Genomic DNA, 15203 nt, shown 5'->3' with positions numbered 1-15203 from the left:
TTGACCAATCGGGGGGGGGAGTTTTGTTGTTGAGAGAAACAGTTAGTTGAATTGCAAACCTCATTAGCCGTTGACCAATCAGGGGAGCTTCGTTGTTGTTGAGAGAAACGGTGATTTGAATTGCAATCCTCATTAGCCGTTGACCAATCAGGGGAGTGTCATAGCCGTGTTTACTTTTAAAAAATGTTCAAAAAACAGACTAAATCTGCTGATTAGCTGTTGACCAATCCTAACGCTCATTAGTGGGCGGGGCCTGGGTTAGATATAGAGTAAATCTGCGATGCATTGCACAATCAAACTGCCAGTGCAACCACAGCACTGGTTATTTACCGAGTAAAGGGGGTGGTGGGGGGGAGACAGTGATTACAAGGGGGGGGGGGGGGAGTTATTGATTACACGGGGGGGGAGACATTGATTACACGGGAGACAGTCATTACACGGGGGGGGGGAGTCAGTCAGTACACGCCTCTCTCTCTTCCCCCCCCCAGTCGCTCTCTCTATTCCACCCCCCCATTAGCCGTTGACCAATCGGGGGGGGGGGGGTTTGTTGTTGAGCGAAACAGTGCGTTGATTTGCAAACCTCATTAGCCGTTGACCAATCAGGGGAGTTTCGTTGTTGTTGAGAGAAAAGATTTAGTTGAATTGCAAACCTCATTAGCCCTTGACCAATCAGGGGAGTGTCATAGTCGTGTTTACTTTTAAAAAATGTTCAAAAAACAGACTAAATCTGCTGATTAGCTGTTGACCAATCCTAACGCTCATTAGTGGGCGGGGCCTGGGTTAGATATAGAGTATATATAGATTTTACTTCAGTCTTTCCTGAAAAAATAAATAAACTCTCTCCCCCCACTCGCTCTCTCTCTCTTCCCCCTCCAGGTCTCTCTCGCTCTCTCTCTCCCCCCACTCGCTCTCTCTCTCTTCCCCCCTCCAGTCTCTCTCGCTCTCTCTTCCCCCCCCACTCGCTCTCTCTTCCCCCCACCATTCGCTCTCTCTCTCCCCCCACCATTCGCTCTCTCTCTTCCCCCCCGTCGCGCTCTCTCTTCACCCATCTCTCTCTCTCTCCCCCCAGTCTCTCTCTCCTCTCTTCCCCAGTCTCTCTCTCTCTCTCTCCCCCCAGTCTCTCTCTCTCTCTCCCCCCCAGTCGCTCTCTCTCTCCCCCCCCAGTCTCTCTCTCTCTCCCCCCCCCAGTCTAGCTCTCTCTCTTCCCCCCAGTCTCTCCCTCTCTCTCTCCCCCAGTCTCTCTCTCCCCCCCAGTCTCTCTCTCTCTGTCTCTCTTTCTCTCTCTCACCCCAGTCTCTCCCTCTCTCTCCCCCCCCGTCTCTCTCTCTCTGTCTCTCTTTCTCTCTCTCCCCCCAGTCTCTCCCTCTCTCTCCCCCAGTCTCTCTCTCCCCCCAGTCTCTCTCTCTCCCCCCCAGTCTCTCTCTCTCTCTCTCCCCCCAGTCTCTCTCTCTCTCTCTCTCCCCCAGTCTCTCTCTGTATCTGTCTCTCTCCCCCCAGTCTCTCTCTCTCTCTCTCTCTCTCTCCCCCCAGTCTCTCTCTCTCTCTCTCTCCCCCCCAGTCTCTCTCTCTCTCCCCCCAGTCCAGTCTCTCTATCTCCCCCCAGTCTCTGTCTCTCTCTCTCTCTCTCTCCCCCCCAGTCTCTCTCTCTCTCCTCTCTCTCCCCCCCAGTCTCTCTCTCTCTCTCTCTCCCCCAGTCTCTCTCTCTCTCTCCCCCCAGTTTCTCTCTCTCTCTCTCCCCCAGTCTCTCTCTCTCTCTCTCCCCCAGTCTCTCTCTCTCTCTCTCCCCAGTCTCTCTCGTCTCTCTCTCCCCAGTCTCTCTGTCCCCCCCAGTCTCTCTCTCTCTCTCCCCCCCAGTCTCTCTCTCTCTCTCTCTCCCCCCCCAGTCTCTCTCTCTCTCTCTCTCCCCCCCCAGTCTCTCTCTCTCTCTGTCTCTCTCTCTCTCCCCCCAGTTTCTCTCTCCCTCTCTCTCTCCCCCAGTCTGATTCTCTCTCTCTCTCCCTCTTCCTCCCCCCGTCTCTCTCTCTCCCCAGTCTGATTCTCTCTCTTCCTCCTCCTCCTCTTCCTCTCCTCCCCCCCAGTCTCTCTCTTTCTCTTCCACCCACCAGTCTCCCTCCCTTCCCCACCTCCCTTTCCCCCCCACCTCCCTTTCCGTCTGTCTCTCTCCTTCCCCTGCTGTGTGTCTGTGCTTCCCCCTCTTTCTCTGTCCTTCCCACACAGACAGACACACACTCATTTGCATATAGAAGAATTAATTTTTCTTTTTTCATAACAGAATGCCACCAAGGAAACATCCAAGACTTGGCCGCAACACTTCTGCTGCTTCCCGGAGAAAGGATCAAAAAGCTGCTGAAACTGAGGAGCAGAGACAGGCTCGCCTTCAGGCTGACCACGACAGACGTGCTGCTGCTAGATCAGCTGAGACTTCCGAACAATCTGAGGGACGTCTTGCTGCTGACAGAAGAAGACATGCCACAGCCAGATCAGCTGAGACTTCCGAACAATCTGAGGGACGTCTTGCTGCTGACAGAGGAAGACATGCCACAGCCAGATCAGCTGAGACTTCCGAACAATCTGAGGGACGTCTTGCTGCTGACAGAGGAAGACATGCCACAGCCAGATCAGCTGAGACTCCTGACCAGACTCAGTCACGTCGTCAAGCCGACAGTCGACACAGGGGCATTGCCACATCTGACATTTTGAATCATTGGGTTGGAGCAGCCTTCTCCTATACACCCACCATCAATTATGAAGCCGACCACACAATCATCATTGGCAAGATGACCATCATTTGCCCTCACTGTGACGCTCTCAAGTGGAAGGAGGAAACTGATGGGATATGCTGCAATGGAGGAAAGGTTAAACTTGCAACATTAACAGCTCCACCTGAACCCCTGCACTCACTTCTGTTTGGCCAAACTGCAGCTTCAACAGATTTCCTCACTCACATCAGAAAGTATAACAACTGCTTTGCAATGACCTCTTTTGGTGCAAACAGAGTGCGTGAATCTGGATTTTGCCCAACTTTTAAAGTTCATGGACAGGTGTACCATACAATTGGCTCCCTACTTCCTCTACCAAACGAAAGACCTCAGTTTCTGCAGATCTACTTCTTGGGTGATGATGAAGAGCAAGCCAATCGCCGCAGGGAAGCTGCTGTTCTCCCCGCACAACAACACACACATCAAAATTGATATTTTGTTTGCGTTACAGCGGATGCTTCATCAGCAAAACCCATACATTCAGAGTTTCAAAACAGCTATGGAACAAATTACAAATCAAGACCTCAAAATTGTCATCAAAGCTAACAAGACTCCTGCAGGTGAACATGAGCGACGCTTCAATGCTCCGACCACCAATGAAGTAGCCATTGTCATTGTGGGCCAAGAATTTGAACAACGGGACATTGTGTTGCACATGAGAGGTGGTCCACTTAAAAGAATTTCTGAGCTTCACAGGTCATATGATCCTCTGCAATACCCGCTTTTGTTTTGCCATGGGGAAGATGGATACGATGTCTATAACAAGATCCCACATGTTGACCCTGAAACTGGTGTTCCACCTACAGGCCAAAGGCAAAAGATGGTTTCTGCCATGGAATTATATTCATACAGGCTGATGGAACGACAAACTGCTTCAAACCACCTGCTTCACTCTGGACGACTTCTGCAGCAGTTCCTCACTGACATGTTTGCGAAAATAGGAGAGCGGCTTAATTGGTTCCGGCATAACCAAAATCATTTGAGAGTTGCAGACTATATACACTTACGAGATGCTGTGGCCAATGATGGCAACACTGAGGACATTGGTCAACTGGTCATCCTACCATCCACCTTCGTTGGAGGTGCTAGGTACATGCATGAGCACACGCAAGATGCCATGACCTATGTCAGAAACTATGGCAGACCTGACCTCTTCATCACCATGACTTGCAATCCCCAATGGCAGGAGTTCCCACCCAAAGCTGGTACTGAAAGGCATGACCTCATAGCACGGGTCTTCCACCTCAAAGTTAAAAACCTGATGAAACTCGTGATTAAGGGCAAACTTTTTGGTGCACACCGTTGCTACATCTACAGCATTGAGTGGCAGAAGAGAGGACTTCCTCATGTTCATCTTTTACTATGGCTTCAGGCAAAGATTCACCCCAATCAACTTGATTCTTTCATCTCTGCAGAGCTACCCGATAAGGACAAGGATCCAATCCTGTTTAATGTTATTGTAAAAAATATGATTCATGGTCCTTGTGGCCGACACAACCCTTCTTCTCCCTGCATGAAAAACAATGCATGTACAAAAGGCTACCCAAAGCCACTGCGTGAACAAACTCAGCATGGCGAGGATGGCTATCCTTCCTACAGGAGAAGGTGCAAAGAGAGTGGGGGTTTCAGCACTCAAATTAAAATGCGAACTAGAAAATCTAGCGACTCAGCTCAACCTGGTCCGTCAACTGAGACAACACAGGAAAGACAGACATTTGAAGTTGACAACCGTTGGATTGTTCCTTACTGTCCACTCCTATCCAGGCTCTTCAAATGTCACATCAATGTGGAGTACTGCCACTCAGTTAAGTCTATCAAATATGTGTGCAAGTACATCCATAAGGGCAGTGACCAAGCTGTCTTTGATCTTGAAATGGCTGGACAACAAAATCAAAATGATGAGATCACCACACATTTGATGGGCCGTTACATCTGCAGCAATGAGGCAGCCTGGCGAACTTTTGGATTTGACATCCACAAGCGTTACCCCACTATCACTAAATTAGATGTTCACTTGGAAAATGGACAAAGGGTTTTATTCCGACCAGGAGATGCCAGGCAATGTGCTGAGGAACCTCCAAAGACAAAACTTACAGCATTCTTTCAGTTGTGCCAAACAAATGACTTTGCCAAGACACTTTTGTATTATCAGGTGCCCAAGTACTACACCTGGCAGCCAAACAAGACATGGCGGGCTCGCCGACCTGGGGCAGGTCAAAAGGAAGTTCCTGGTCATACAGGGGTGTACTCATCGGATGCACTTGGCAGAGTCTACACAGTCCATCCAAACAACAGAGTGCTTTCATGTTCGTCTGCTCTTCCATGACGTTGCTGGCCCGACATCATTTAATGACCTCAAGACTGTCAATGGCCATCTGTGTGACTCTTTTCAAGAAGCTTGCCGCATGAGAGGCCTCATTGAGGGTGACACTCATTGGGATGCAGCGATGAGAGAAGCTGCTCTGTGTTACCCCGCCAATCGCCTACGGAAACTCTTTGCCCTTATAATTGCCTTCTGCACACCTTCCAATCCAAAGCAATTGTGGGCAGATCACAAAGACTGCCTCACAGAAGACATCTTACGCCAACTCGCCAGAGCCAACCCCACAATGGCACTGAACTACACTGCTGCGATGTACAATCAGGCATTGATCCTTTTGGAGGACCAGACTTTGAAATTGGTTGGCAAGTCTCTGACTCAGTTGAACCTTACATCTCCCAATAGGAATGATTCTCCAGGTCTCAGCAGAGAGGTCCTCAGAGAAACCACCTACAATGTTGAGGAACTGAGTTCCTTTGTCACAGTCACTGAGCCTAAATTGCTTCCAGAGCAGAAACAGACTTACAGGTTGGTTCTCGATATGGTGCAAAACAACACTCCTGGTATTATCTTCCTCGATGCCCCTGGTGGGACAGGAAAGACATTCCTGATCAATCTATTGCTGGCCACGGTTCGCTCTAAGGGATTCATTGCACTGGCTGTTGCCTCATCAGGAATCGCTGCAACTCTTCTGCAAGGAGGTCGCACAGCCCACTCAACCTTTGCTCTGCCTCTGGATCTGACAACACAAGAAGAACCAGAGTGATCTCCTGGAAGAATTTCGATCGCCTAGATGGGTCGGAGAGGAATTTCCCAGATTTTTTTCTCCCAAGTTGGCCATTGGGTCTTTATCTGGTTTTTCGCCTCTCCCGGGAGATCACATGGGTTCGGGTGGATGCAGAGTGATAGAAGATTTGAGGTTAGGATCAGATCAGCCATGATCTTATTGAATGGTGGAGCAGGCTCGAGGGGCCGATTGGCCTACTCCTGCTCCTATTTCTTATGTTCTTATGTGTCGCATTAGCAAAGGAACTGGTGCTGCTGAGATGCTTCAAAAGTCTCGATTGATTGTGTGGGATGAGTGTACAATGGCCCACAAGAGGTCACTTGAAGCAGTCAACAGAACTCTTAAAGATCTGAGAGGCAACGATATCCTGATGGGTGGCATCCCCCTGTTGCTGGCAAGTGATTTCCGCCAAATCCTGCCAGTTGTCCCAAGAGGAACACCAGCGGATGAAATCAATGCATGTCTCAAGGCATCCCATCTGTGGCGAAATGTGCAAACAGTCCATTTGATCACAAACATGCGTGTTCATATCCATGGTGACAAGATGTCAGAATCCTTTGCGTGACTTTTACTACAATTAGGAGAAGGAAAGTTGCCCGTTGACAGCAGTGGACAAATCACAATTCCTCCAGACTTTGCCTGTCAAGTAAAAACAGTTGATGAGTTGATCTCAAACGTGTATCCAAACCTCCTCAATCATTTGAAAGATCACAACTGGCTGTGTGAACGGTCAATACTTGCACCCAGGAATGATACTGTCAACGACATCAACACGCTGCTTCTTGAAAAACTCCCTGGCCAAGAGCAAATATATAAAAGCGTTGACACTGTTTGTGACCGTGCTGATGGGGTAAACTACACCACTGACTTATTGAACTCATTGCAGCCTTCCGGAACGCCTGCTCACAAACTGGTACTAAAGGAAGGCGCCCCCATCATGCTCCTAAGAAACTTATCTGCACCCAAGTTGTGCAATGGAACCAGACTGGTAGTCAAAAAGCTCATGCCACATGTGATTGAGGCTACCATCATCTCAGGCTGTGCCAGAGGGGAGGATGTTCTCATTCCTCCAATTCCTATGGTACCAACTGACTTTCCATTTCAATTCAGAAGGCAACAGTTGCCTGTGAGAATTTGTTTCGCAATGTCAATAAACAAGGCACAAGGGCAGACTTTGAAGGTTGCTGGCATCAACTTACTGAGGTCCTGTTTTTCACATGGCCAGTTGTACGTGGCATGTTCAAGAGTTTGCACATCAAGAAATCTGTTCATTTTAACACCCTCAGGGAAAACAGAAAATGTTGTCTATGATCTGGCTCTGCAATAATACACAGTACTTTCACCTTCATCTACTCCTCCATGAGGTTGCTAGCCGAACATCATTTCATGACCTCAAAACTCTGACTGGCCATCTCTGTACCTCCTTTATAAAAGCTTGCCCCGGGAGAGTAATCTTTGAGGATGACATTCATTGACATGCAACAATGACAGAAGCATGCTTCGCTCTAAGTGATTAATTGCACTGGCTGTTGCCTCATCAGGAACCGCTGCAACTCTTCTCCAAGGAGGTCGCACTGCCCACTCAAGTAGAAAGCTGAATGCTTTCAGGTAAGATGCAGTGTTATTCTGTACAGCATGCTATATAGCAGATAATATACTTTAACACACACCAGCACGGTTAATCTCAACTTTAACTAAAGAGAAAGGTGAAAAATAACACCAATTATCAGTCACTGGTAATTTATTATTACATACTGCATGTGGTCTCTGGGTAGTCTTTTGGGACCTGAAATTATGCCTTAGCCCATTTAAAATAAATAGCCTAATTCCTCAAACTCACTAATTGTTTGTACACAAATATCCTACAAAGTTATTTCACTGCCTTAAAAATATTTTTCCCCTTTTTGTATATGATTTTCTCCTTGCTTAATCAAACATTCAATGTTGCCTCATCAGGAATCGCTGCAACTCTTCTCCAAGGAGGTCGCGCTGCCCACTCAAATAGAAAGCTGAATGCATTCAGGTAAGATGCAGTGTTATCCTGTACAGCATGCTATATAGTAGATAATATATTTTAACACACACCAGCACGGTTAATCTCAACTTTAACTAAAGAGAAAGGTGTAAAATAACACCAATATATCCCACCAAGTAATTTCACTGCCTTAAAAGTATTTTTCTCCTTTTTGTGTATGATTTTCTCCTTGCTTAATCAAACATTCAATGTTGCCTCATCAGAAATCGCTGCAACTCTTCTCCAAGGAGGTTGCACTGCCCACTCAACCTTTGCTCTCCCTCTGGATCTGACAAGATTCATTGCACTGGCTGTTGCCTCATCAGGAACCGCTGCAACTCTTCTCCAAGGAGGTCGCACTGCCCACTCAAGTAGAAAGCTGAATGCTTTCAGGTAAGATGCAGTGTTATTCTGTACAGCATGCTATATAGCAGATAATATACTTTAACACACACCAGCACGGTTAATCTCAACTTTAACTAAAGAGAAAGGTGAAAAATTAACACCAATTATAAGTCACTGGTAATTTATTATTACATACTGCATGTGGTCTCTGGGTAGTCTTTTGGGACCTGAAATTATGCCTTAGCCCATTTAAAATAAATAGCCTAATTCCTCAAACTCACATTGTTTGTACACAAATATCCTACAAAGTAATTTCACTGCCTTAAAAATATTTTTCCCCTTTTTGTGTATGATTTTCTACTTGCTTAATCAAACATTCAATGTTGCCTCATCAGGAATCGCTGCAACTCTTCTCCAAGGAGGTCGCACTGCCCACTCAACCTTTGCTCTCCCTCTGGATCTGACAAGATTCATTGCACTGGCTGTTGCCTCATCAGGAACCACTGCAACTCTTCTCCAAGGAGGTCGCACTACCCACTCAAGTAGAAAGCTGAATGCTTTCAGGTAAGATGCAGTGTTATCCTGTACAGCATGCTATATAGCAGATAATATACCTTAACACACATACCAGCACGCTTAATCTGAACTTTAATTAAAGAAAAAGGTGAAAAATAACACCAATTCTCAGTCACTGGTAATTTATTATTACATACTGCATGTGGTCTCTGGGTAGACTTTTGGGACCTGAAATTATGCCTTAGCCCATTTAAAATAAATAGCCTAATTCCTCAAACTCACTAATTGTTTGTACACAAATATCCTACAAAGTAATTTCACTGCCTTAAAAATATTTTTCCCCTTTTTGTGTATGATTTTCTCCTTGCTTAATCAAACATTCAATGTTGCCTCATCAGAAATCGCTGCAACTCTTCTCCAAGGAGGTTGCACTGCCCACTCAAATAGAAAGCTGAATGCTTTCAGGTAAGATGCAGTGTTATCCTGTACAGCATGCTATATAGCAGATAATATACTTTAACACGCACCAGCACGGTTAATCTCAACTTTAACTAAAGAGAAAGGTGTAAAATAACACCAATATATCCCACCAAGTAATTTCACTGCCTTAAACGTATTTTTCCCCTTTTTGTGTATGATTTTCTCCTTGCTTAATCAAACATTCAATGTTGCCTCATCAGGAATCGCTGGAACTCTGCTCCAAGGTGGTCGCATCGCCCACTCAACCTTTGCTCTCCCTCTGGATCTGACAAGATTCATTGCACTGGCTGTTGCCTCATCAGGAACCGCTGCAACTTTTCTCCAAGGAGGTCACACTGCCCACTCAACCTTTGCTCTCCCTCTGGACCTGACAAGACAACACCCAGTGTGTAACATTAGCAAAAGAACTGGTGCTGCTTAGCTGCTTCAAAAGTTTAAGCTCATTGTGTGGGATGAGTACAAAGGCCCACAAGAGGGCATTTGAAGCACTCAACAGAACTCTTATTGATTATAAAATCACTCTGTACAATACCAAACCTATTAGGTTTTCAAACTTTTACCAGAAGGAGTATTCACTTAGTCTTTGGTTGTAACTCCAGCATATTGTAAAATGTTCTATTGTTCTACATTATTGAAATAAATGTTCACTGTTGATTTCTAAACTGACCTGTAAATGTCTGCGATTGTATCTTTTATTTCACTATTCAACTCATTGAATCTTTGTGAATAATGTAATATCACTCCTGGTGCTTGGGAAGAGTTCTTCAATCCCAACAGTTTTATAAACAGCTTTATAAACATGGCACAGGGTTCTTGAGTTCCCCCTCTCCCAAACCGCTTTCCCCCCCCCATCCCTTTCTATCTTTCCCGCCCTCCCCTCCCTGCCTCCCCTGCTCTCTCTCTTCCCCCTAACTCGCGCTCTCTCTCTCTCTCCCCCCCCCAACTCGCGCTCTCTCTTCCAACAACATGCCCTCGAGAAAGCCTCGGCACCGCCGGGCTCCCCCACTCGCTCTCTCTCTTCCCCCCCACTCGCTCTGTCTCTTCCCCCCCACTCGCTCTCTCTCTTCCCCCCCCCCACTCGCTCTCTCTCTTCCCCCCCCCACTCGCTCTCTCTCTTCCCCCCCACTCGCTCTCTCTTCCCCCCACTCGCTCTCTCTCTTCCCCCGACTCGCTCTCTCTTCCCCCCCACTCGCTCTCCCCCCCCCACTCGCACGCTCTCTCTCTTCCCCCCCACTCGCGCTCTCTCTCTTCCCCCCCACTCGCTCTCTCTTCCCCCCCACTCGCTCTCTCTTCCCCCCCACTCGCTCTCTCTCTTCCCCCCCACTCGCGCTCTCTCTTCCCCCCCACTCGCTCTCTCTTTCCCCCCCGCTCAGTCGCTCTCTCTCTGCCGCCCCCCCACCTCCCCCAGTCGCTCTCTCTCTTCCACCCCCCACTACCCCCCAGTCGCTCTCTCTCTCTCTTCCAACAACAACATGCCCTCGAAAAAGCCTCGGCACCGCCGGGCACCCCCAGCTAGTCTATATATATAAAACGGTATGTCTCTCTGTCTTTCTGTCTCTTTGTCCGGCTATACAATCAAAAGTTATAGAGCGTACCTACACGTGTGTTACATCAAAAGAAAGCTTACGATTCCAGAACGGTCGTAAGCGTATTTACGTTTCGGTGAGACAAAAATTGTGCCCGCGGTATCCAAAAAACGTTCAAAATTCCGCTCATTATCTGCTCATTAGCATTGAGTGACGTCGAGGTCGACCAATCATACGGTCGAGCGACCCGACGGTCGACCAATCGCTGCGTGGCGGGGGCGGGTTCCTGGCGCGTGCGGGCGGGCCCTCCTCGAGTCGAGTGACAGGACGATTGACCAATCCTACGCTTCGGTGACCTGACGGTCGACCAATTGGTGCGTGTGTGGGCGGGCCTTATCGTTCTGAACTGAGGTGAGACGCCGCCATCTTGATTCCAAACTTTTCATTTCTTTTTCCCGCTTTCTGCGTCTTTAAAAAAAATTGCTTTTAAAACACATTTTGTTTTTAAAAAAAGTTAATTACTTTCTAAATCTTTTATCTAATCTCATTAATTTTCCTACCTTTCCCCGTTTTTGCAGGTAGGCCTCGAAGCCTGGGCGTCTGTTGCCAGCTATGCTGGACCCTAGGCAATTGTTTTGTGGCAAGCTGCTCCCACCCCTTACCCCACCGCTGGGCCCGATTCTGAACCAGCGGCCAGCCATCTTGGTAAAGGCTGGCTGGGCTCACTGCAAGCTCCTCGCGCTGCACGGCGCACCTCCACAGAGAACGCGGCCAGAGAGAAGCGAGGTTAGCCGGGGGGGGGGGGGCGGGGCTCGGGAGGGGGAGCGGAGAGAGTTACCCCGGCAACCGGGCTCACCAGGCGCAATCGGCCGTCTCAAGCCGCTCAGGCCCAGGCCTGGTCCCAGAGAGCGGGAGGCGGAGAGGGGAGGAGGGTTACCAAGGCAACCGGGCCCGGTCGGCCGTCTCAAGCCGCCTCAGGCCCGGCCTCGGGAGGGCGGGGCTCGGGCTGACCGGGGCGCTGCGCTCGGCATGTCAGTGCGTGGGGCGGCACGGAGCTCAGCGAAGCCATCGCCGGCAGAGGGGAGAGGGTCTACTGGCTCCCCCCCCTCCTTCCCCCACCCCTCCTCTCCCCCCCCACCCTCTCCCTTCCCCCCCACCCTCTCCCCTTCTCTCTCGTTTGTGTAGTACTCTCGCTCAATCCTCAGTTTGTGTTTCTTTCTCTATCCCTCTCCCAGTTCGTATGTGTTTCTCTCTCCCTTCTCCAGTTTGTGTTGCTCTCTCTGGAGTTTCCAGGTGATTTTGTTTCGCTCCAATCCTATCCTCACAAGCAGCAATGAAGTGACGTGTTCCTGGGGACCAGCACGGTCAAACAACGGGGTTTGGCTGCGAACCACGACAGCCGGAGTACTTGTGCATACAAGGATCATTTCTCCCGACCTCGCCAACAGCAGCACTTGGGAGAGCAATCGTCCATTCTGGTAGACTCAGAGTTATACAGCACGGATAGAGGCCCTTCGGCCCATCGTGTCCGCGCCGGCCATCAAGCCCTGTCTAATCTAATCCCATATTCCAGCATTTGGTCCGTAGCCTTGTATGCTATGGCATTTCAAGTGCTCATCCAAATGCTTCTTAAATGTTGTGAGGGTTCCTGCCTCCACAACCCTTTCAGGCAGTGAGTTCCAGACTCCAACCACCCTCTGGGTGAAAAAGTTCTTTCTCAAATCCCCTCTAAACCTCCCGCCCTTTACCTTGAATCTATGCCCCCTAGTTATTGACCCCTCTACTGAGGGAAAAAGCTCCTCAGCATCCATCCTATCTATGCACCTCATAATTTTGTACACCTCAATCATGTCCCCCCTCAGCCTCCTCTGCTCCAAGGAAAACAAACCCAATCTGCCCAGTCTCTCTTCATAGCTGAAGCGCTCCAGCCCTGGTAACATCCTGGTGAACCTCCTCTGCACCCTCTCTAACGCGATCACATCCTTCCTGTAGTGTGGCGACCAGAACTGCACACAGTATTCCAGCTGTGGCCTAACCAGTGTTTTATACAGCTCCATCATAACCTCCTTGCTCTTATATTCTATGCCTCGGCTAATGAAGGCGTATCCCATATGCCTTTTTTACCACCTTATCCACCTGTTCCGCCGCCTTCAGGGATCTGCGTACTTGCACACCCAGATCCCTCTGACCCTCCGTCTTGCCTAGGGTCTTTCCATTCATTGTGTATTCCCTTGCCTTGTTAGTCCCCCCAAAGTGCATCACCTTGCACTTTTCCGGGTTGAATTCCATTTGCCACTGTTCCGCCCATCTGACCAACCCATCTATATCGTCCTGCAGACTGAGGCTACCCTCCTCGCTATTTACCACCCTACCAATTTTTGTATCATCCGTGAACTTACTGATCATACCTTTTACATTCATATCCAAGTCATTAATGTAGACCACAAACAGCAAGGGACCCAGCACCGATCCCTGTGGTACCCCACTGGCCACAGGCTTCCAGTCACAAAAACAACCTTCGACCATCACCCTCTGCCACTAAGCCAGTTTTGTATCCAATGTGCCAAGGCACCCTGGATTCCATGGGCTCTTACCTTCTTGACCAGTCTCCTGTGCGGGACTTTATCGAAGGCCTTACTGAAATCCATCTATACCACATCCACTGCGTTACCCTCATCCACACACCTAGTCACCCCCTCAAAAAATTCAATCAAATTAGTCAGACATGATCTTCCCTTGAGAAAGCCATGTTGACTATCCCTGATTAATCCTTGCCTCTCCAAGTGGAGACTAATTTTGTCCCTCAGAATTTTTTCCAATAATTTTCCTACCACTGATGTTAGGCTCACTGGCCTGTAGTTCCCCGGTTTTTCCCTACTACCCTTCTTGAATAATGGTACTACATTAGCGGTTCTCCAGTCCTCTGGCACATCCCCTGTGGCCAGAGAGGTCCTGAATATATGTGTTAGAGCCCCCGCAATCTCTTCCTTTGCCCCACACAGCAGCCTGGGATACATTTCATCCGGGCCTGGGGATTTATCCATTTTTAGGCCAGCTAAAACCGCCAATACCTCCTCCCTCTCGATGTTAATATGTTCGAGCATATCACAGTCTCCCCGCCCTATTTCTATGTCTACATCGTCCTTCTCCATAGTGAAAACAGATGCAAAAAATTCATTTAGAACCCCTCCTACATCTTCTGGCTCCACACACAGATTGCCACTTTTGTCCCTAATGGGCCCTATTTTTTTCCCTAGTTATCCTCTTACCCTTAATATACTTATAAAACATCTTAGGATTTTCCTTTATTTTGCTCGCCAGTGTTATTTCATGGCCCCTCCTTGATCTCCTAATTTCTTTTTTAAGTATCCCCCTGCACTTTTTGTACTCCTCTAGGGCTTCCTCTGTCTTTAGCCTTTTGTATCTGCCAAAAGCCCTCCTTTTTTTCCTAATCCATTCTCGTATATCCCCTGACATCCAAGGTTCCCTGTGGTTTTTGGAACCACCCTTGACCTTTACGGGAACATGTTGTCATTGTATGATCTCAATCTCCCTTCTGAAAGCCTCCCATTGCTCCGATGCGGATTTTCCTACAAGTAGCTGATCCCAGTCCATTTTGGCCAGATCCTGCCTTATCCTATTAAAATCGGCCTTCCCCCAATTTAGAACCTTTATTTCCGGCCCATCCCTGTCCTTTTCCATGACCACCTTAAATCTTACCATATTATGGTCACTGTCACCAAAGTGCTCACCTACTAGCACTTTTTCCACTTGGCCGGCCACATTCCCTAGAATTAGGTCCAGTACCGCCCCCTCTCTTGTAGGACTTTCTACATGCTGGCTCAAAAAGCTCTCCTGGATGCACTTTAAGAATTCTACACCCTCTGAGCCTTTCACACTCTGACTATCCCTGCCCAAAGTGGATGGTTAGGGAACCCTACTATTAGAATGGTGGCTTAGATTCTGTTGTGTTGGTACCTTTCTACCTAGACACAATTTAGGACTCAGAACTCAGAGATTCAAACATGAAGTGCTTTATTGGAAGGAAAGGAAGTTCTGGAAAGTTCCGAACAAAGAGAGCTAAACTTAACAGAGAACACCCAACCATTTATCTCCTGTGACAGCACCACCACAGGTGGGAGGAGAACACACAATACATAACAGATTCCAATCACAAATCAAACTACCGGAAACACAGGCCCAGAATTTGCATTTGGAAACTGGCAGCGTCCATCGTCATTCCACCTTTGGTTCATCGTCATTGCAACTTCAGGATTTGTGCATGCGCCAAATCCCGAAGTTGTGGTCTGACAGCTCCGAAACAGGCTGCGCTGTGCAGCACCACACCTCCCCAGTCTACCCAAGCTTAACGAAGCATTATATTAATAGCTGGATATGTATGCTATTGACACCTATTCCATTACAAGCCATAAGAAATTGCATATACACAACTCGG

At 48.3% G+C, this 15203-nt stretch overlaps 2 protein-coding genes across 8 annotated transcripts in view; both read left to right on the top strand.

Annotated features, from left to right (window-relative positions):
- Positions 1-15203, top strand: part of tmem108 (transmembrane protein 108) — a 423054-nt gene that overhangs the window by 214146 nt on the left and 193705 nt on the right. The gene's annotated exons all lie outside the window — the stretch shown is intronic.
- LOC147117630 (uncharacterized) lies at positions 3206-9887 on the top strand. Its single transcript, XM_085987162.1, has 6 exons — positions 3206-5065; positions 6436-7474; positions 7823-7889; positions 8105-8273; positions 8621-8789; positions 9422-9887. Exons 1-2 carry the CDS (start codon positions 3214-3216, stop codon positions 7191-7193), a joined length of 2610 nt encoding a protein of 869 aa, XP_085843288.1. The 5' UTR covers positions 3206-3213; the 3' UTR covers positions 7194-7474; positions 7823-7889; positions 8105-8273; positions 8621-8789; positions 9422-9887.

This window comes from Somniosus microcephalus, chromosome 5, assembly GCF_052327205.1.
Source record: "Somniosus microcephalus isolate GS21.2 chromosome 5, FLI_Smic_1.0, whole genome shotgun sequence".
In the NCBI taxonomy this organism is placed as follows: domain Eukaryota; kingdom Metazoa; phylum Chordata; class Chondrichthyes; order Squaliformes; family Somniosidae; genus Somniosus; species Somniosus microcephalus.
The sequence above is the reverse complement of the archived record's forward strand: the minus strand, read 5'-3'. Positions and strand labels throughout refer to the sequence as shown.